The sequence below is a fragment of the Neophocaena asiaeorientalis genome, unplaced genomic scaffold, assembly GCF_003031525.2.
Source record: "Neophocaena asiaeorientalis asiaeorientalis breed wild unplaced genomic scaffold, Neophocaena_asiaeorientalis_V1.1 scaffold36, whole genome shotgun sequence".
In the NCBI taxonomy this organism is placed as follows: Eukaryota; Metazoa; Chordata; class Mammalia; order Artiodactyla; family Phocoenidae; genus Neophocaena; species Neophocaena asiaeorientalis.
Genome location: NW_020174149.1, coordinates 7,980,539 through 8,003,378, shown reverse-complemented (window position 1 = coordinate 8,003,378; position 22,840 = coordinate 7,980,539). Strand labels below are relative to the sequence as shown.

Below are 22,840 nucleotides of genomic sequence, written 5' to 3'. Positions count from 1 at the left end.
CTTCAGTAGTTGTGCCTCGCAGGCTCAGTAGTTGTGGCACACAGCCTTAGTTGTTCCGCGGCATGTGGGATCTTCCCAGACCAGGGCTCAAACCCGTGTCCCCTGCATTGGCAGGCAGATTCTTAACCACTGTGCCACCAGGGATGCCCTAAGAGTGTTTTCAAAGAAACCTTTCTCTCTTACTTTTCTTTTTGACTTTTCAGATTCCAGAAAGAAATTGGAAATTGAAGATTTAAGGAGAGATGTTTTAAAATATTCTCACTTTCTTCAAAGAACACGTGACAAAAACTTAAAAAGGTATTAGTAACCAGTAATTTAAATATACATTTAACATTATCAACTGGTATCCCTTAAGGGAACTAATTTTCTAAAGCTATGGATCCTTAAGTGGGTCATAGAATTGACGACAATAGAAAAAGCTGTATTAGAGTCAAATCAATCAGCATACTTTTAGTGCAATAGTAGCTAATCACTCATTTTCATCCCTTTAAATTCCATTTGGTAAGAATCTCTTGCCTTTGTGTTGTTTATTTTTTTAAATTTATTTATTTTTGGCTGCGTTGGGTCTTCGTTGCTGCACGCAGGCTTTTCTCTAGTTGTGGCGAGCGGGGGCTACTATCCGTTGTGGTGCGCGGGCTTCTCGTTACGGTGGTTTCTCCTGTTGTGGAGCACGGACTCTAGGCGTTCAGGCTTCAGTAGTTGTGGCACACGGGCTCAGTAGTTGCGGCATGTGGGCCCTGGAGCACATAGGCTTTAGTAATTGTGGTGCATGGGCTCAGTAGTTGTGGCTTGCAGGCTCTAGAGCACGGGCTCAGTAGTTGTGGTACATGGGCTTAGTTGCTCCGCGGCATGTGGGATCTTCCCGGACCAGGACTGAAACCCACGTCCCCTGCGTTGGCAGGCGGATTCTTAACCACCGCGCCACCAGGGAAGTCCCTTTCTGTTGTTTAGAATGTTAGAATGTACTGTCTTTTGCTCAATCAGTCAGGTTATGAAAGGAAGGTTACTGTGTGGGGTCCCACTGAGAATCTGTATAAGGCTTGCATTTGGCAACTTGATAGGTAAAAGAAGAAAAAATGCAGGTGTGTCAAAGATCAGAGACTAGTATGTGACTTTGTGGAAAAAATGTGAGAACCACTAGACCTGAATGTTAACATATGTGGGCTCATGAAACATACATGTTTAGAGGTCTATGAATTTTTTTTTGAGCTCTATAAAAAACATTTAAAACTCTCCCTCCAGAGTGTGTGCGTTTTAGACAAAGGACTAAGTGGCCAGTTCAAGGCCTTTGTACTTCCAAGCGTGTGATCCATTTATATCCACAGGATGACTGGAGAATTAAGTGGCTGAGAGATCTTACTCTAAAAGAAAGAAATCAGTGCAGTTCTGGGGTAGTGCAGATAAACTCAAGGTATTTTTTTTAATACCCAAATAAAAGAGCTTGGGCCCCTGTCCCTACCAAGGCAGGAAGTTCAGCACATGCATGAGGTTCTCAGGGATTTCCAGGGAGACGTTGTCTCCTGGTCATCCATTCCTTGGAACTGTCACCTCTCCCTCTCGCCTTCCTTCTGTCCTGCTTCACTCCATAATGGCCATTACTGCTCCTTCATTCCCTAAGGTGCTTGTATGTAGCCAACTTGGCTGGAGATATAAGGAGAGCTGGGGCAGGGGTGTGGGGAGAGCTACAGCACAGCCCAGCACAGGCAGTGATGACTGACACATCACTGTTCCCAGGTTCCTGGGCTCTGACTATCACAGGAGACTTCATGCCGGCTTGCTCTCTCCTCAGGCCGTTTTGTGCTCAGACCCTCTCTCCCACCAACCTCATAGCTCCTCTGCTCCCAATTCTGGGTGCTGTCCCCTCATAGGGCATGTGGAAACTTCCAATTCCAGTCACCTAATTTGGAAAATATACCTTTGCACCCCTATCCCAATCTAGGACTGAGGCACACTAAAAAAAAAAATAATAATTAAGAAGTTTTGTTAAACAATAGTGTTGTCTACCTCTGGTCATCTACCCTAGTGGTGTAACCCACAAGCAGCAGCAATTAAATTATGACTTTTACTTTACTGCGTCTCAGATCAAATATCGTAAGCACGACTCCTTCCTGTTCTAGAGAAATTCCAGGACGGGAGAAAGGGGGAGGGATCTTTCCCATGGCTTTGGTTTTGTTGGTGACTTCCTCTGTCTCTTCAGGGTTTGCACCGAGAGGCTGTGGCTGTGGATCCTGTTCGCCCTTCTGCCAGGAAGGCACACGCGGCCAAAGATGAATTTGGGAAAAGCGGTCACTTGCTCCTGTAACCATGGAAAAGCAGGGCCGCAGTGAGATGGAAATAATCCGGTCAGAGTCGCACTCCTACATCAGATTGTTGAAGGTCAACCGGGAGCATCTGGTCACTCACGTCCGCAACACTCAGTGTCTGCTGGACAACTTGTTGCAGAATGAGTACTTCTCCGCCGAAGACGTGGAGATCGTGTGTGCCTGCCCCACGCAGCCCGACAAGGTGCCGGTGACAGGGATGCCAGCCTTGGTGGCCAGACGGGGCTTCTCCCCATTGACCTGGGTGAAGAGCTTTGGGAGTGCAGTACATTGGGTGGAATTTCCTGTTGGGGCTTATCTACCGCACAGAAAGGCTTGAGTTACCAGCTCATTCCACAGTTACGTATTTCACTTCTGTGTTCCTGAAACACAGCAAACTCTTCTGACCTCTCCATTCTCCTTGCTGTGCGTATTGGTTCTCAAACAACTTGTTTTCCAGTTCACTTTAAATGAGTGAATTCTTTAAAAAGAAAACGAGCAGGAAACACTAGCAGTGCTGCCCAGTCTGTGCCCTTCGACTCTGGAGAGCTGCTCACTGCTGGGAACGGCTCTGAGAATTCCTCTTGTTGAGGAATGGCTGCATCCCAGCCTGGGTCCGTGGTAAAGAATCTTCCACACTCCACTGTGGGAAGTCTTCACAGCCCTTAGTTTCACTTTAGCTTTGTGTCATCTTCTGAAAAATAGAAGGGCAAGAGGAAAACCTCCTTCTTGGGGAGAGGAGTGACAGAACTCATTCGTAACATGGTCCTGTTGGGCTCAGAAGAGACCAGAAGGGTTTCTGGGAAAAGCACAGTAGAACACTGTTGTGGTTTTTTTTCCCTGAATTTTTAATAAGACAAAAAGCTTTTGTAAGGTACACCTTACACAGGGGTCTGCTGTCCCCTGGCTGTGTGGCCCAGCACCCATCTCATTATGCCTAACGGGTGACTTTCTCCCCCTCAGCACTCATTCCCAGAGAGCAAAAGTGTTAGCTTAAGAGGGAAAAGGAGAAAAGGAGGGAAAGGGAAATTCCAGGGGGGCGCACGGCTCTAGCTGTGAGTCTGACCTTTCTATTTTTAGGCTCCTGGAAGCCTCTGGTTTCCTAGAGCTGTGCGGTTTGTTTCTTGCTCAGGTGGTCGGTCCATTTTACAGATCCTGGGCATTTGGCGTGTAGCATCTCATACCAGCTGGGTGGACGGTCAAGCTCGAGGCTGTAGTAAGAGCTCAGAGCCCCGCATGGGAGCCTCTCCAGGGGGCAGACACCCCTAGTGCCGGCTCACACCTTACTGCTTGTGCCGCACTAGGTCCGCAGAATTCTGGACCTGGTGCAGAGCAAGGGCGAGGAGGTGTCCGAGTTCTTCCTCTATGTGCTACAGCGACTCACAGACGCTTACGTGGACCTCAGGCCTTGGCTGTCGGAGATCAGCTTCTCCCCTTCCCAGCTCATTCAGAGCAAAGCTGTTGTCAACACCGATCCAGGTATGAGTCAGCCCCCGGGGAGACCGCAGCCACCAAGCAAGCAAGGCCCCCAGGGCTTGGAAATGCTATCTGTGTGGGTCCAGCAGGGGATAAAGGCGGGGTCCACCTTGACCGGCCCTGCCTTCCACCTCAGGCAGCAGGCTCGGCTGCTGTGTTCCTTTTAGAAAGGAGAGCTGGTCCCTGTCAAGGGAACTGTGATTGAACTGACCACAGATAGCTGGTCTGATTTATGTAGGGAGCCATGGGAGTGTAGGAATGACCTCTGTTCTGACCTCTTTCTGACTTCCTTTTCTGACCTATCTAGACATTTTAGTGGTTGTACAAATTCAAGTTTGCATTTCTTTCCTTCTTGAAGATCTTTCCAAATTTGATTCCAGGCAAAGAATTCTTCTATCACCCCTGACTGCCAGTCCTTATTTCCAAAGCACCATGGGCCCCTTTTAGTTAAATGATTAGTTCAACAGGTATTTATGAGGTACTCAGCATGTGCCAGGGCGGGGTGTGCTGGATGCCAGAGGTACAATAGGGAGCAGACCCAGCTATGGTTCCTGCCCTCAGGGACCTCAGAGGTTAATGCAGGAGCCTGGCAGTAAACGATGACACAAATGTGTAGTTGCAAATGGTGATAAGGACAACAGCAGTTCAAGGTGCTGAGAGAGCACAACATTGGGACACAGTCTGGTCTGGGGACCAGGGAATCATCTTTCCGTGCCTGTGGTCTCTCCGCTTCCAGACAGTTGTTGGTAACATACCAGCACTGAGCTTCCAAACTCTGAGTTTTAAAGAATCCAGTTTGACCTTGAAAACAGAAACAAGGGACAGTGTCCCAGAGTGTCAGGTGTGTATTTAGGGGAAGCCAGACCAAGAGACAGAGTGTCAGGGACAAGCTCTTGCTTCTGCAGTTACCAGCCGGCCACTGCTAGCTTCTTACTGTTACTGCCCCTGCCCACCTCACTTTGTTACCTTCCCCAAGATAAAAGGAAAATATTCCTGTGATGAAGAGTTCTTGCAGAAGACTTCTCCACTGGCTCCTTTACCCAGCTCCTGTAACAGCTTTGAAAGTATAATTCACTCTGCAAGAAGCTAGATGTGAAAGACGACGTACTGTATGAATCCATTGATATCAATGTCCAGAAAAGGCAAATTTATAGAAACGGAGAGCAGGTCAGCAGTTTCCTAGGGCCAGGGGTGGGGCAGAGATTGTCTGCAAATGCACTTATGAGGGAGAGTGTACCCCTGGATTTTAGTGATGTTTGCGTTAACTCTGTAAATTTACTAAAAATCATTGACAACAATACCTGCTGTAAAATAGGTGAATTTATAGTCTGTAAATTTTGCGTTACCAAAACTAAAAAATAGAACTCACCTCACAAATTTTAAGCTGACAACCAAGTGGGACTAAGTTGATGGGAAAGGATTGTAGATGAATCTGGAAATGTGCAAGTGTGTCCAATTTTTGTTAATTGAATTATCATTAAGACCCAAAAACTATTTAAAGGAATTTTGGAACACCTTTTTTTTTGTCTGGAGTAAGCTCATTTTGTAGCTCGTTTCTGCTGAGAGCATGGCACGTACGTCAGCATGTTACCCCATGTCAGCGTATTAACCCATGTACTTCCCCGTGGGCAAGCCCAGGGCTCCCCCTGCGGCACGTGCTGAGCATCAGTGATCCCCAGGCCTCAGCTTTGGAACCAGGGCCTCTGTGCCCTGTGTAGTGTAAGAAGGCCGGTTTTCACTTTAGTTTGCTCACTCAGTTATGGTGAAGCACAGCCCCTTTTCAGTCCATATCAACGTCAACTGTTGTATCTTATCGCAAGAAGTTTCGGCATTAGGTTTTATGAGACTATCTGTTGTTTTAAGAACAGTGTCATAAGCACAAGAAAGGTTAGGGCAATTTCTTCCTCAACGATACAAGTTTCAGTGGGGACTGGCTTGTGCTGTTTGAGCAGGACCCTAGGGTTGGGCTGGGGCAGCAGGGCCACGTGGCCTGGCCGTCACATTTGAGGGGGCTTCGGTTTTTAGCTGGAGTTCAGGGACAACTTGCGCAGAGGAGTAGGGAGCCTGTCTCTGACACTGATCCCAGCTGAATTCTATCGCCGCTGGCTGGCAGAATCTGAGGTCAGACAGAGGGGTGGAGGCCCAAGGGCCCGCAGATTCTGGAGCGCCGGCTCTTTGTACTTGAGGAGTGCTCGCACTTAGCCTGAGCGTCCAGGCTGCGGGTTTGTTTTCCCGTGTGCTTGCTCCTCCGCCTGAGACCTCCCTATTTGATGCACTTTCCTCCTGTGTCTCTCTCTCCCCGCCTACTTCCACCTCTCACCTGGCGCCACTCTCCCTGCAGTGAGCAGATATAGCCAGAAGCTGCGACAGCAACTGGGCCGCGACTCCAAGTTCGTCCTGTGCTATGCCCAGAAGGAGGAGCTGCTGCTGGAGGAGATGTACACGGACACTGTCGTGGAGCTGGTCGACTTCGGCAACGAGAGCCTGGGCAGCCTGGGCAGCCTGGCCTGCCTCCTGGACCCCTCCACGGGCGTCCTCAACGAGCAGGGCGAGACCATCTTCATCTTTGGCGACGCGGGCGTGGGCAAGTCCATGCTGCTGCAGCGGCTGCAGAGCCTCTGGGCCGCAGGCCAGCTGGACGCTGAGCTCAGGTTCTTCTTCCACTTCCGCTGCCGCACCTTCAGCTGCTTCAAGGAGAGCGCCTCGCTGTGCCTGCAGGACCTGCTCTTCAAGCACTACTGCTACCCGGAGCAGGACCCCGAGGAGGTGTTCGCCTTCCTGCTGCGCTTCCCGCACACGGCCCTCTTCACCTTCGACGGCCTGGATGAGCTTCACTCGGACTTCGACCTGAGCGGCGAGCCCGACACCTCCTCCCCCTGGGAGCCCGCCCACCCCCTGGTCCTGCTGGCCAACCTGCTCAGCGGGAAGCTGCTCAAGGGGGCGCACAAGCTGCTCACGGCCCGCACGGGCGTCGAGATCCCGCGGCATCTCCTCTGGAAGAAGGTGCTCCTGCGCGGCTTCTCCCCCAGCCACCTGCGCGCCTACGCTGGGAGGATGTTCCCCGAGCGTGCCGTGCGCCAGCGCCTGCTGGATCAGCTGGAAGCCAACGCCAACCTCTTCAGCCTGTGCGCTGTGCCCCTCTTCTGCTGGATCATCTTCCGGTGCTTCCAGCACTTCTACGACACCTTCGACGGCTTCCTGCAGCTGCCCGACCGCACGGTGACGCTGACCGACGTCTTCCTGCTGGTCACCGAGGTCCACCTGAACAGGACGCAGCCCACCAGCCTGGTGCAACAGAACACGCGGAGCCAGACGGAGACCTTCCGCGCCGGCCGGGGCACCCTGCACTCGCTGGGCCAGGTGGCTCACCGGGGCATGGAGAAGAGCTTCTTCGTCTTCAGCCAGGAGGAGGTGCAGGCGTCCGAGGTGCAGGAGGGGGACCTGCAGCTGGGTTTCCTGCGGGCCGTGCCGGAGCTGGGCCTCGGAGGGGACCAGCAGTCCTATGAGTTCTTCCACCTCACCCTCCAGGCCTTCTTTGCTGCCTTTTTTCTGGTGGTGGACGAGAAGGTGGGCACTCGGGAGCTGCTCTGCTTCTTCCGGGAGTGGGCTCCTCACGGGGCGGCAGCAGCTGCATCCTGCTATCCCCGCTTCCTACCCATCCAGTGCCTGAGGGGCCGTGGCCTGGCCGGGGAAGACCCCTTTAAGAACAAGGATCACTTTCATTTCACCAACCTCTTCCTGTGCGGGCTGCTATCCAAAGACAAACAGAAACTCCTGCGACACCTGGTGCCTGCCGCCACCCTGCGGAGAAAGCGCAGGGCCCTGTGGGCTTACCTGTTCGCCAGCCTGCGCTCCCACCTGAAGCACCTGCCCCGAGTTCGGTCTGGGAGATTCAGCCAGGTGCAGGCCATGCCCACCTTCATCTGGATGTTGCGCTGCATCTATGAGACGCAGAGCGAGAAGGTGGGGCAGCTGGCGGCCAGGGGCATCTGCGCCAACTACCTCAAGCTGACCTTCTGCAACGTCTGCTCGGCTGACTGCAGTGCCCTCTCCTTCGTCCTGCACCACTTCCGCAAGCGCCTGGCGCTCGACCTGGACAACAACAATCTCAATGACTATGGTGTGCGGGAACTGCAGCCCTGCTTCAGCCGCCTCACCGTCATCAGGTGAGACCTCCAGGTCCCGGGAGCAGCCGGCAGGGCCACCAGGGCTCAGGGGACACCAGGACTGGCACTGTGGAGCGGGATCTCCTGGATTACCCTGGAACTCGTGGCCGGGGGTCTGGGAACATCCAGAGCTTCTCTGTCTCAGGGTGGCAGAGGGTAACGAGCAAAGCTTCGAAGTCAGGTGGACCTGGATGGGCCCCAGCTGGGTGTCCTTGAGCAGAAGTTGCTTAACCTCTTTGAGCTTCAGCGTCCTCATCTGGAAAAGAGGTTCTCATAGCCTAACAATTACAGTAATTACCAATCAGCATTTGAGAATGGGTGAAGTGCGTTAAAAATATTACCCGGTTTAATCCTTTTAACACACTATCAGGTAGGTACTGTTATCGTCTCCATTTTGGCAAACGAGGAAGCAGAGGCACAGAGAAGTTAAGTGGCTCAGGGTCACACAGGTGGGCCATGGTGGAGCCAGAATCGTAAAGAACCTTTTGAGATTCACGTGAGGCTCAGAGAGAGCCCGTGAAGTGTTTCTGGCACGTGAAAGCTTTATGACGGCAGAAGAAGCAGACTTTGTGCCTATTAGCGTTAGTTAACTTCCACGAAAAAAGCGGGCAGCCCTGAGCTGCCAGGGGATCTCAGTAGAGAATGCTGACTCTTGATTCGTTTCCTGTGTGATGGGTTAGAGGAAAGAAAAACCAGTCTCCTTTCTTCTATTAGCATTTTCTGTATTAAATACACCTTGTAAATCTCTAGGGGGGTTTCAGTTCTCCACTACTTGGCTCATGCATTTCTGAAGAGCAGATGAGATTTGGAACTGATTCCAGGTACCTGTTACACAAGCGCCAGAGCATACATTGTCGGGGGATGGGTGGGATGTAGGGAGCCCAAACCTGCCCCGGCCTGGGCATTGGAAAGCCTGGAATCTATTCTCTGAGCTCTCAGCCAGCGACTCTGTTTGTAGCCTCAGGCAACCTCACACTCAGTGCCTCCCTGTGACCATTTCATAAGATGGAAACTCTGCACCAGTATGGTGGTCCCCAGGTTTGCCTCCAAACCAGCAGAAGAGAAGGCAGGAAGAAATGGGCAACCCTAAGGAAGCATTCTGGGCTCCCTGAGGGCATCAGTGAGGATTAGTTTTGGCTGTTACAGAAAACTCACAATACTGGTGGCTTAGATAAGTTACAGACTTATTTGTCTCTCATGCAAAAATCTAAAGGAGGGCAGTTCCGGGCTGCTGTGAGGTCTCAATGACCATCAAGAGCCCAGGCTCTCTCCTGCTTACTGCTCTGCTGTCCTCAGTACTTGGCTACTATATCTTGGCCCAAAATGCCTACTCACGCTCCAGCCATTCAGTTGATATTCTAGTCACCAGGAAGAAGGAAGGGCAAAGGACACACCCCATTCTTTTCTTTAAAATTAATTTTATTGTGGTACAGTTGATTTACAGTGTTGTGTTAATTTCTGCTGTGCAGCAAAGTGATTCAGTGATACGTACATATATATTCTTATTCTTTTCCATGATGGTTTATCACAGGATATTGAATATAGTTCCCTGTGCTATACAGTAGGACCTTGTGTATCCATTCTGTATATCATAGTTTGCATCTGCTAATCCCAAACTCCCAGTCCATCCCTACCTTCCCCACCCTTGGCAGCCACAAGTCTGTTCTCTATGTCTGTGAGTCTGTTTCTGTTTCGTAGAGAAGTTCATTTCTGTCATACTTTAGATTCCACATATAAGTGATGTTATATGGTATTTGAGTTTCTTTCTTACTTCACTTAGTAGGATAATCTCTAGGCCCATCCACGTTGCTGCGAATGGCATTATTTCATCCTTTTCCATGGCTGAGTAGTATTCCGTTGTATGTATGTACCACATTTTTTTTTTTATATTGGAGTATAGTCAACAATGTTAGTTTCAGGTGTACAGCAAAGTGATTCAGTGATACATATACATGTGTCTGTTTTTTTCAAATTCTTTTTCCATTTAGGTTATTACAGCATATTGAGCAGAGTTCCTTGTGCTATACAGTAGGTCCTTGTTGGTTATCTGTTTTAAATATGGTAGTGTATATATGTCAATCCCAAACTCCCAATTCATCCCTCCCCCGCACCTTTCCCCTTTGGTAACTGTAAGTTCGTTTGTGAAGTCTGTGAATCTGTTTCTCTTTTGTAAATAAGTTCATTCGTATGTTTTTTTTAGATTCTGCATGGAAGTGATATATGACATTTGTCTTTCTCTTTCTGACTTCCTTCACTTCGTACGATAATCTCTAGGTCCATCCACGTTGCTGCAAATGGCATTATTTCATTTTTTATGGCTGAGTAGTATTCCATTGTGTATATGTACCACATCTTTATCTGTTCGTGTGTTGATGGACTTTTATGTTGTTTCCATGTCTTGACTATTGTGACTAGTGCTGCTGTGAACATAAGGGCACATGTATCTTTGAGTTAAAGTTTAGGACACACCCCATTCTTTTACGAAGACTTCTCCGCTATTGCTAATGAGATTTCTGCTTAGATCTCACTGGGCAGAACCTAAGCACATGTGCCCAGCTGAAAAATGAGGGATTCTCTTTCTAAGTAAGCACAGATATTGGGAGTGACTAGTTGGCTCTGCCACCCTGGGATAGTCATGCAGTGTATGTACACACTGTTCCCCAGCACCAAGGTGGGTACCATGAGTGGAGGGGTTCAGAGTGTCTGACGTGATCATTTTGATTGGCCTAAAAATCAAGCTTTTACCTCTTCAGCCTTTTACTTATCACAGAGGACAGTGTGTAATAAGTGGCCCAGTTTGGCCCACAGCTTGTGTTTATAGATAAAGTTTTATTAGAATACAGTCACATTTATTTATATGTTGGCTGCTTCACTCTGCAGAGTTGAGTGGTTGCAATACAGACCAGATGGCCTGCAGAGCTTAAAAATTTGTTATCTGACCCTTTACAGAAAAAAATTGCTGAGCTCTGGTCTGTTCCTTCACCCACCCCTGACCCTCGCTCATCCCTCACGCTCCTCCATCTCTGAGCCTTACTCTGTCCCTCAGACTCACCTAAATAAAGGGGTGGAGAATTGAGAAGATCAGGGTAGTCTGTTTATAGAGAGCACTTGGTAGTAAAAAAAAATTGTTTTGCATTTTAGCCAAATCAAAATATCCTGCTAGTATAGGGCTTTCAAAGAGCAATCCCCGTACACGCTGGGCCTTGACCAGGAGATATCCGTCATCCTGAGGCCCTCTTTTCCCTCTCCCTCTTGAAGCCTGGCCTGCTGAAGCAGCATTTGCGTTAAAGAGGAGTGGGAGAGTGTGGACCTCTCACACTCTCCCTGATCTGCCTCATCCAGCTGTTTCTCCCTTGCCGTTGAACTTCCTGCACAGAACCACACCTCAGGAGCTGTGTCCCTCGATGGACCTTTTCGGGTGGCAAGTCAGGTTTCACACATGCATTTCCAGATGGAAAGGCTCTTGGCATTTTGGGTGGGACAGTTCTTGTGGGGACTGTCCTGCCTTTTGCAGGACCCCTCACATTTCTGGCTGCACTTGCAAGATGGTGGAGCGTCCACTCCCCCAGCCTTATGACCACTAAATGCAGCTCTACACATTTCCAAATCCCATGGCCCCCCACTGTGCAGCGAGAGCCACATTGACACATAGGCCACCGGCAAATGCAGGATATCGGAGGCGGCTGTCCACACGTGTCCTTCAGGTGTCCCTTGTTGCCCTTGTGTTGAATCAGGGCTGTGCTGTAGCCTTGCCAATGGACTGGTTCTCATGGGTCTCTCAGCCCCGTGAAGACCAGGGTCTGTAGGGGCCGTGTGGCTGTCTGCTATGGCCAGTTCTCTCGGGGGGACATCTGTAGCTGGGAAGACTCCAGGACCTACAGACTTGTGCATCCTTGTGGAATTCATGGTCTTTCACAGTGAGCAGCCGCTCTGATTTTTAACTTTCTTTGCTGTTTTCAGACTCAGTGTGAACCAGATCACCGACAGTGGGGTGAAGGTGCTATGTGAAGAGCTGACCAAATACAAAATTCTGACATTTTTAGGGTATGTATTTCTCAAGAACACTGCCACAGCTACATAGTAAGAACACAGAGCAGCAGGAGCTTGCCATTCCTATGGGTCACTGGGTGGTTGAGACTGATGGCCCCAGGGTACCAGGAAGGGCACTGAACTGGGAGCCAGGAGTCCTGGGCCCTGCTTTTGGCTCGGCTAGCAGCCCACTCTGAGCAAGCCAGGAAACCTCACTGAGCCTCAGCCTTTTCATCCCCCTTGTATAATTGGGATCCTAATAGAGTCAGATAGTTTTACAGGTGGTGACTGATTGCTGTAATGACAGAATTCCTGGGGATATGTTTTACTGACGTGAGAATACTGTTCATGTGGTAGATTTCACTATGGCGGGTCCATGATCTGTCACCCAGAGCCCTTGGGGCAAGACACGAATCAGAAATTAGTGCCCGTGCTACCTAGCAGTGACATGACCAGTGGGATCTAGGGCAGCACCCCATTTTCAGATACTTTAACATTTCTGCAGCAAAACGTATAAACATTCAAACCAGTTGGGATAAAGACCACGAACAGCTCCACGTCGGTTGCCAAAATAGTTAGGAAGAAGTTTGGGTTTTCAGAGCCTTTGGGGTTTTGGGGTTTGACAGGAGAGACTGTGGGCCACAGCCCCGCCAGCCCCACGGCTGCCGTTGACTCTCTGAGCTGGAGCCAGCCCGTCAGCTTCCTTGAGCCTCAGTTTTCTCAGCTGTCACATGAGAACACTGAAGCCCTGAATCCCAGGTTGCCTTTTGGCTGTGGAGTTCTGCATGACTGTGGAACACTGGAAACCTGTCTCCTTACCACTTTCAACTCCTTTCTGCCTTACTGTTGAATTGGTGTCAAGTGGTAAAGTGACAAAAAGGTAGACACTGAGTTGGTTCTAATGCTTAGAAACTTTTACCCCTTAAGATGCCAATTGTGATCTTATTCTGAAAATACCCCTCAACTGCCATTTATCGAGCACTTACGTGCAAGGGCTTGGGATGATCTCATACAATCCTCATAACAACCCTGCGAGGGAGCCGTAATTCTTACCCCTGTACTACACATGGAGAAACTGAGGCACAGAGAAGCTCGGTACCTTGCCCCAGGTCATAAAGCTGGGGAACGTGCAGATTTGGCCTTGAACCCAGCCTGAGACCCCACAGCCCCAAACTCAGGCCTCCACGTGCCCTTCCTTTCTCCTTTTGACCTAGACTTTGTAAATCAGCAGACAGCCCCCACTCACTTTAAAAAATGGGGTCCTAAATTCTCACGGCCATGCTTTCTCTCAAAGCTTATACAACAACCAAATCACCGATGTCGGAGCCAGGTACATCGCCAGAATCCTGGATGAGTGCACAGGCCTCACGCACCTGAAGTAAGTGGGGTGGGCACAGCGCGCGGGGTCTTCAGTAGCTTCTCCTGGTCACCCTTCACTGTTCAAGCAAAGAATAAATGCCACCCTAGAGCTGCCTTCTGCTTGCCTCAGGGCCAAATCAGGTCAAATCAGGACACCTGTGTGTAGAAGGTGAGCTGTGGGTGAGGCTCGGTGTTTGGAAGGGCCCCCTACCATGGGTGGGGGGAGAGTGTGGCATTTTGATTTCATTAACTCCTAACGGGAAGAAAGGCCACAACTATCACCCTTTCTGGAGATCGTTTTCCCCCGAGGAAGTCCCACATTGCCTTCGTCCATTTTGGCTTCTGTAACAAAATACCATAAACAAGGTTGCTTATAAACACGAGATTTATTTCTGACCGTTCTGGAGGCTGGGGAACCTTAGGATCGAGGGGCCGGCAGATTAGGTGCCTGGTGAGGGCCCAATGCCTTGTTCTTAGATGGTGCCTTCTCACTGTGTCCTCACGTGGTGGTGGAAAAAGGGGAAAGGGAGCTTTCTTGGACTTCACTCCTAAGTCACTGATCCCATTTGTGAGGGCCGTGATGAGTGACTTTATCACTTCCCAAAGGTTCCCCCTCCTAGCACCATCACTTAGGGGTTAGGATTTCAACATATGGATTCTGGTAGGGGGAGGGGGAGGCAAACCTTCAGGCCATAACATTGCAGATGAGAGCCTGCTCCCTGGCTGTGTCACAGGAATGTCCTGCCAAAGGTGTCAGAGCACCAGCCTCGGAGGAGCCTGGTGATGGTAACCTGCCCCTTGACCATTTGCAGTTGAAGTGGGAACCTTCTGGTCTGCTGATGGAAACGAGTGATGCTCAGAGGTCATTTAAAGAACCTCCGGGGGAACTTGGGTCCCTGAGTCTCTGCAGAGATTGTGACCACCTGGAGAGGAATCACGACTGGCTTTCCTCAGGGCTTTGGGCCCCTCCCTGAGAGGACGCCCAGGGAGGGCTGCTGTAGGTCCCAGGAGAAAGACCACCCCTCCTAGGAGGGGCCAGAGGGGCTCTGTGCCAAGGACGAGGGTGGCTGATGCTGGAGTCCCCTCATAGCTGTAGCTGACGTGTGCACGACTCTTTCTGTAGACTGGGAAAAAACAAAATAACAAGCGAAGGTGGAAAGTGTCTCGCCCTGGCTGTGAAGAACAGCAAATCCATCTTTGAAGTTGGGTGAGTAGAGACGGACGCACACGGGTGTGCGTATACGGCCTGCTCTGTGTACAGGAGCGCCTGCTGGTCTTTTCGTACATCCATCTAGCCAAAGGACCGCTGGTGCAAGCTGTGGGGCAGAGGCTACAGAGAGCCTCCATCACAGATGCCCTGGTGGCTGGGTCCCACTGGCTCCTGCGTGGGAAATGTCGTGGGAAGTCCCAGGTTTGACTGCCACTTTAATTGCATGGACTTTATTTAATTCATGCAAAAGGCAGTATTTATCACCACTAGCAAATGGAGGGAGCTAGCAAATGGAGTTTTAGCCCTATGTGGTAAACTTCCTCAGGCAGGTGTGCTTCATTTTAAGATTATGTAGTCTCTGGAGGCTTTTAAAAATTTTTTATTTTATATTGGAGTATAGTTGATTAATAACGTGTTACTTTCAGGTGTAGAGCAAAGTGATTCAGCTATACATGTATCTATTCTTTTTCAAATCCTTTTCCCATTTAGGTTATTATAGCATATTGAGCAGACGTCCTTGTGCTATAAGGAGGTCCTTATTAGCAGACGTCCTTGTGCTATACAGGAGGTCCTTATTAGTTATCTATTTAAACACAGTAGTGTGTATTTGTCAATCCCACACTCCCAATTTATCCCTTCCCTGCCCCCCACCTTTCTCCTTTGGTAACCGTAAGTTTGTTTTCTAAGTCTGTGAGTCTGTTTCTATTTTGTAAATAAGTTCATTTGTATCGTTTTTTTTTTTAGATTCCACATGTAGATATCATATATTTGTCTTTCTCTGATTTATTTCACTCAGTATGATAATCTCCAGGTCCATCCAGGTTGCTGCAAATGGCATTATTTCATCCTTTTTAATGGCTGAGTAATATTCCATTGTATATATGTACCACATCTTTTTTATCCATTCTTCGTCTTTGGACATTTAGGTTGCTTGCATGTCTTGGCTATTGTAAATAGTGCGGCAGTGAACATTGGGGTGCATGTATCCTTTGGAATTATGGTTTTCTCTGGATATATGCCCAGGAGTGGGGTTGCTGGATCATATGGTAGCTCTATTTTTAATTTTTTAAGGAACCTCCATACTGTTCTCCATAGCGGCTGTACCAGTTTACATTCCCACCAACAGTGTAGGAGGGTTCCCTTTTCTCCACACCTTCATCATCATTTACTGTTTGTAGACATTTTGATGATGGCCATTCTGACTGGTGTGAGGTGATATCTCATTGCAGTTTCGATTTGCATTTCTCTAATAATTAGTGATGTTGGGCATCTTTTCATGTGCCTCTTGGCCATGATATGATATTGCTTTGGCTATTGTTTGTCTTCTTTGGAGAAATGTCTGTTTAGGTCTTCTGCCCATTTTTTGATTGAGTTGTCTGTTTTTTTGATATTGAACTGCATGAGCTGTTTGTAGATTTTGGAGATTAATCTCTTGTCAGTTGCATTGTTTGTAAGTATTTTCTCCCATTCTGTGGGTTGTCTTTTTGTTTATAGTTTCCTTTGCTGTGCAAAAGCTTTTGAGTTTAATTAGGTCCCATTTGTTTATTTTTGTTTTTATTTCCATTACTCTAGGAGATGGGTAGAAAAAAATATTAATGTGATTTATGTCAAAGAGTGTTCTTCCTATGTTTTCCTCTAAGAGTTTTATAGCACCAGGTCTTACATTTAGGTCTTTAATCCATTTTATTTTTGTGATGGTGATTAAAGAATGTTCTAATTTCATTCTTTTACATGTAGCTGTCCAGTTTTCCCAGCACCATTTATTGAAGAGACTGTCTTTCCCCCATTGTATAGTCATGCCTCCTTTGTCGTAGATTAATTGACCATAGGTGCATGGGTTTATTTCTGGGCTTTCTATCCTGGTCTATTGATCTGTATTTCTGTTTTTGTACCAGTACCATACTGGTTTGATGGCTGTAGCTTCATAGTATAGTCCGAAGTCAGGGAGCATAATTCCCCCAGCTCCGTTTTTCTTAAGATTGCTTTGGCTATTCAGGGTCTTTTGTGTTTCCATACAAATTTTAAGATTTTTTGTTCTAGTTCTGTGAAAAATGCCATTGGTAATTTGATAAGGATTGCACTGAATCTGTAGATTGCCTTGGCTACCCAAGTCATTTTGACAATATTGATCCTTCCAATCCAAGAACGTGGTATATCTTTCCATCTGTTTGTGTCATCTTCGATTTCTTTCATCAGCGTCTTATAGTTTTCAGAGTACAGGTCTTCTGTCTTCTTAGGTAGGTTTATTCCTTGATATTTTATTCTTTTTGATGTGATGGGAAACAGGATTGTTTCTTGAATTTCTCTTTCTGATCTTTCATTGTAAGTGTACAGAAATGCAACAGGTTCTTGTGTATTAATTTTGTAACCTGCAACTTTACCAAATTCATTGATGAGCTCTAGTAGTTTTCTGGTAGTAAGTATCCTTAGGATTTTCTATGTATAGTATCATATCATCTGCAAACAGTGACAGTTTAACTTCTTCTTTTCCAATTTGGATTCCTTTTATTTATTTTTTTCTTCTCTGATTGCCATAGCTAGGACTTCCAAAACTATGTTGAATAAACGTGGTGAGAGTGGACATCCTTGTCTTGTTCCTGATCTTAGAGGAAATGCTTTCAGCTTTTCACTGTTGACCATGATGTTACATGTAGGTTTGTCATATATGGCCTTTATTATGTTGAGGTATGTTCCCTCTATGCCCACTTTCTGGAGAGTTTTCATCATAAATTGGTGTTGAATTTTGTCAAAAGCTGTCCCTGAATCTATTGAGATGATCATATGGTTTTTATTCTTCAGTCTGTTGACATGGTGTATCACACTGATTGATTTGCAGATATTGAAAAAGCCTTGCATCCCTGGGATATAGAAATGCAACAGGTTCTTGTGTATTAATTTTGTAACCTGCAACTTTACCAAATTCATTGATGAGCTCTAGTAGTTTTCTGGTAGTAAGTATCCTTAGGATTTTCTATGTATAGTATCATATCATCTGCAAACAGTGACAGTTTAACTTCTTCTTTTCCAATTTGGATTCCTTTTATTTATTTTTTTCTTCTCTGATTGCCATAGCTAGGACTTCCAAAACTATGTTGAATAAACGTGGTGAGAGTGGACATCCTTGTCTTGTTCCTGATCTTAGAGGAAATGCTTTCAGCTTTTCACTGTTGACCATGATGTTACATGTAGGTTTGTCATATATGGCCTTTATTATGTTGAGGTATGTTCCCTCTATGCCCACTTTCTGGAGAGTTTTCATCATAAATTGGTGTTGAATTTTGTCAAAAGCTGTCCCTGAATCTATTGAGATGATCATATGGTTTTTATTCTTCAGTCTGTTGACATGGTGTATCACACTGATTGATTTGCAGATATTGAAAAAGCCTTGCATCCCTGGGATAAATCCCACTTGATCATGGCGTATGATCCTTTTAATGTATTGCTAGTATTTTGTTGAGGATTTTTGCATCTATGTTCATCAGTGATATTGGCGTGTAATTTTCTTTTTTGTGTGGTAATTTTGTCTGGTTTTGGTATCAGGGTGATGGTGCCCTCATTGAATGCATTTGGGAGCTTTCCTCCCTCTGCAATTTTTTGGAAGAGTTTGAGAAGGAGAGGTGTTAGCTCTTCTCTAAATGTTTGGTAGAATTCTGTGAAGCCACCAGGTCATGTCCTTTTGTTTGTTGGGAGTTTTAAAAATCAGTTTCAATTTCAGTGCTTGCGATTGGTCTACTCATATTTTCTATTTCTTCCTTGTTCGGTCTTGGGAGAGTGTACCTTTCTCTAAGAATTTGTCCGTTTCTTCCAGGTTGTCCATTTTATTTGCATACAGTTGCTCATAGTAGTCTCTTTTGATCCTTTGTATTTCTGTGGTGTTTGTTGTAACTTCTCCTTTTTCATTTCTAATTTTATTGATTTGAGTCCTCACCCTTTTCTCTTGATGAGTCTGGCTTAAAGATTTATCAATTTTGTTTATCTTTTCAAAGAACCAGCTTTTAGTTTCATTGATCTTTGCTACTGTTTTGTTTCTATTTCATTTGTTTCTGTGCTGATCTTTATGATTTCTTTTCTGCTACTAATTTTAGGTTTTGTTTGTTCTTCTGTCTCTAGTGCTTTAGGTGTAAGGTTGTTTATTTGAGATTTTTCTTGTTTCCTGAGGTAAGCTTGTATAGCTATAAACTTCCCTCTTAGAACTGCTTTTGCTGCATCCCATAGGTTTTGGATTGTTGTGCTTTTCATTTTCATTTGTCTCTAGGTATTTTTTGATTTCCTCTTTGATTTCTTCAGTGATCCACTGGTTGTTTAGTAGCATATTGTTTAGCCTCCATGTGTTTGTGATTTTTACAGTTTTTTTCTTGTAGTTGATTTCTAATCTCATAGCATTGTGGTTGGAAAAGATGCTTGATATGATTTTACTTTTTGTAAATTTACCAAGGCTTGCTTTGTGGCCCAGCATGTGGTCACTCCTAGAGAATGTTCCATTTGCACTTGAAGAATGTGTATTCTGCTGCTTTTGGATGGAATGCTGTATAAATATCAATTAAGTCCATGTAGTCTAATGTGTCATTTAAGGCCTGTGTTTCTTTACTGATTTTCTGTCTGGATGATCTGTCCATTGATGAAAGTGGTGGGATGTTAAAGTCCTCCACCATTACTGTGTTACTGTTGATTTCTCCCTTTATGGCTGTTAGTATTTGCCTTATATATTGAGGTGCTCCTATGTTGGATGCATATATATTTACAGTTGTTATATCTTCTTCTTGGATTGATCCCATGATTATTATATAGTGTCCTTCTTTGTCTCTTGTAATAGTCTTTATTTTAAAGTCTATTTTGTCTGATATGAGTATTGCTACTCCAGCTTTCTTTTGATTTCCATTTGCATAGAATACCTTCTTCCATCCCCTCAGTTTCAGCCTGTTTGTGTCCCTAGGTCTGAAGTGGGCCTGTTGTAGACAGCATATATACAGGTCTTGTTTTTGTATTCATTCAGCCAGTCTGTGTCTTTTGGTTGGAGCATTTAATCCATTTACATTCAAGGTAATTATCCATATGTATGTTCCTATTGCCATTTTCTTAATCATTTTGGTTTTTTTTTTTTGCGGTACATGGGCCTCTCACTGTTGTGGTGGCCTCTCCCGTTGCGGAAAACAGGCTCCGGATGCGCAGGCCTAGCGGCCACGGCTCACAGGCCTAGCTGCTCCGTGGCACGTGGGATCTTCCTGGACCGGGGCACGGACCCATGTCCACTGCACCACCAGGGGAGCCCGAGTTCGTTTTTGTAGGTCTTTTTTCTTCCCTTCCTCTTTTGTTCTCTTCTCTTGTGGTTGGATGACCATCTTTAGAGTTGTGTTTGGGTTGCTTTTTCTTTTGTGTGTGTGTATCTATTGTAGTTTTTGGGTTTGCTGTTCCCGTGAGGTTTTTTAATTTTTGAATTTTATTTTATTTGGTTTTTTATACAGCAGGTTCTTCCCCCACCCCACCTCAGCAGACATTTGATTGCCAGTTAACTTTATTTATTGGGAATATACATATCAAGTATATAAAATGGAGTTTAACAAGCAATTACAAAGGAAATACTTTGTACAACTACCACCCAAATCAGTAACCCCCAAAACCCCAAATATGCACACCCCCTTTACAACTTCACTGTCATCTTTGTCTGTAGGCAGCATCTAGTTGGGTTTTGCCTTTTTATCTAAACTGACAGTCTCTTTTTAATTGGTATGTTTAGACTATTCACATTTAATGTGATTACTGATTGGATTATAATCTATTACTTTGCCAGCTCTTTTCCGTTTGGTCCAAACTTTTGTTTCTTTTTCTTGCATTAATGGGTTTTTTTTTTTAATGATTACATTTTGTTTCCACTATTGATTTATTACTTATACCTCTAAATCTTTCCCCAACTTGGTGTCCATACGTTTGTTCTCTACATCTGTGTCTCTATTTCTGCCTCCCATGAGGTTTTGATATGGCAGTCTATATATGTACAAGGTTGTTTTAAGTTGCTGGCTTCTTTCCCACCTAGAGGAGTTCCTTTCACATTTGTTGCAAAGCTGGTCTGGTGGTGCTGGATTCTCTTAGCTTTTACTTGTCTGTAAAGCTTTTGATTTCTCTGTCTAACCTGAATGAGGTCCTTGCCAGGTAGAGTAATCTTCGTTGTAGGTTCTTCCCTTTCATCACTTTAAATATATCATGCCACTCCCTTCTGGCCTGCAGTTTCTGGTGAGAAATCAGCTGATATCCTTATGGGAGTTCCCTTGTATGTTGTCATTTTTCCCTTGTTGCTTTTAATATTTTTTCTTTAATTTCTGTCAATTTGATAACTATGTGTCTTGGTGTGTTCCTCCTTGGGCTTATCTTGTCTGGGACTCTCTGCACCTCCTGGACTTGGGTGACTGTTTCTTTTCCCACGTTAGGGAAGTTTTCAGCTATTATCTCTTCACATATTTTCTCAGGTCCTTTCTCTCTCTCTTCTCCTTCTGGGACCCCTATAATGTGAACATTGGTGCATTTAGTGTCGTCCCAGAGGTCTTTTAAGATTGTCATTTCTTTTTTTTTTTTTAAACTGGGCCAACCTTTTTTTTTAAAAAAACCCCACATTTGTTTATTTATTTATTTTTGGCTGTGTTGGGTCTTCGTTTCTGTGCAAGGGCTTTCTCTAGTTGTGGCAAGCGGGGGCCACTCTTCATCACGGTGCGCGGGCCTCTCACTATCGCGGCCTCTCTTGTTGTGGAGCACAGGCTCCAGATGCGCAGGCTCAGTAGTTGTGGCTCACGGGCCCAGTTGCTCCGCGGCATGTGGGATCTTCCCAGACCAGGGCTCGAACCCATGTCCCCTGCATTAGCAGGCAGATTCTCAACCACTGCGCCACCAGGGAAGCCTGTCTTCATTTCTTTTCATTCTTTTTTCTTTATTCTGTTCTGTAGCAGTGATTTCCACCATTCTGGCTTCCAGCTCACTTATCTGTTCTTCTGCCTCACTTATCCCGCTATTGATTCCTTCTGCTGTATTTTTTATTTCAGTTATTTTATTGTCTGTCTCTTTGTTCTTTAGTTCTTCAAGGTCTTTGTTAAACATTTCTTGTATCTTCTCAATCTGTGCCTCCATTCTTTTTCTGAGATCTTGGATCATCTTTCTTATCATTACTCTAAATTCTTTCCTGGGTAGATTGCCTATCTCCACTTCACTTAGTTGTTCTTCTGAGGTTTTATCTTGTTCCTTCATGTGGGAAATATTCCTCTGCTGTCTCATTTTGTCTAACTTTGTGATTGTGGTTTCCTTTCCACAGTCTGCAGGGTTGTAGTTCTTGTTGCTTCTGCTGTCTGCCCCCTGGTGGATGAGGTTGGTCTAAGAGGCTTGTGCAGCCTTCCTGGTGGGAGGGACTGGTTCCTGCCCACTGGTGGGTGGAGCTGGGTCTTGTCCCTCTGATGCACAGGGCTGTGTCAGGGGGCGTGTTCAGCTGGCAGTTGTGTGGTCAGGAAGACTTTAAGCAGCCTGTCTGCTGATGGGTGGGGCTGTGTTCCCACTTGGTTGGCCTGAGGTGACCCAGCACTGGAGCCAACATGCTATTGGGTGGGGCCAGGTGTTGGTGAAAATATGGCAGCCTCCAGGAGGGCTCACACCAATGAGTACTCCCGAGAACTACCGCCACCAGTGTCTTTGTCCCCACAGTGAGCTACAGCCGCCCCCTGCCTTTGCAGGAGACTCTCCAACACCAGCATATAGGTCTGGCCTAGGCTCTTAGGAGAGGTCACTGCTTTTTTCCCTGGGTCCTGGTGTGCACAATACCTTGTGTGTGCCCTCCAAGAGTGGAGTTTCTGTTTCCTCCAGTCCTGTGGAATTCCTGTGATCAAATCCCGCTGGCCTTCAAAGGTAGATTCTCTGGGGCTCTTCCTCCTCCCATTGCCAGAACCCCAGGCTGGGGAGCCTGACGTGAAGCTCAGAATTTTCACTCCTGTGGCAGAACTTGTGTGATAAGTTTTCCAGTTTGGGGGTTGTCCACTTGGTGGGTATGGGATTTGATTTTATCACGATTGCTCCCCTCAAACTGTCTCGTTGTGGGTTCTTCTTTGTCTTTGGATGCAGGACATCTTGTTTGGTAGGTTCCAGCATTTTTTTCATCAATGGTTGTTCATCATTTAGTTGTAATTTTGGTGTTTTCATAAGAAGAGGTGAGCTCACATCCTTCTACTCTGCCACCTTGGCTCTGGAGGCTTTTTTTTTTTTTTTTTTGCAGTAAGTGGGCCTCTCACTGTTGTGGCCTCTCCCGTTGCGGAGCACAGGCTCCGGACATG

At 46.5% G+C, this 22,840-nt stretch overlaps 1 protein-coding gene across 4 annotated transcripts in view; it reads left to right on the top strand.

Moving 5' to 3' along the window:
• The window catches only part of NOD1 (nucleotide binding oligomerization domain containing 1), an 83,099-nt gene that overhangs the window by 35,057 nt on the left and 25,202 nt on the right, over positions 1–22,840 (top strand). For 2 of the 4 annotated variants that reach the window (XM_024755000.1, XM_024754998.1), the window contains exons 2-8: positions 204–297; positions 2,198–2,505; positions 3,605–3,779; positions 6,118–7,942; positions 11,903–11,986; positions 13,266–13,349; positions 14,454–14,537. In XM_024755000.1, the coding sequence (XP_024610768.1) occupies positions 2,305–2,505; positions 3,605–3,779; positions 6,118–7,942; positions 11,903–11,986; positions 13,266–13,349; positions 14,454–14,537 (2,453 nt within the window). In that variant the 5' untranslated portion in view covers positions 204–297; positions 2,198–2,304. The remainder of the gene's footprint in view (positions 1–203; positions 298–2,197; positions 2,506–3,604; positions 3,780–6,117; positions 7,943–11,902; positions 11,987–13,265; positions 13,350–14,453; positions 14,538–22,840) is intronic. The other 2 variants (XM_024755001.1, XM_024754999.1) reach the window with 2 other exon arrangements.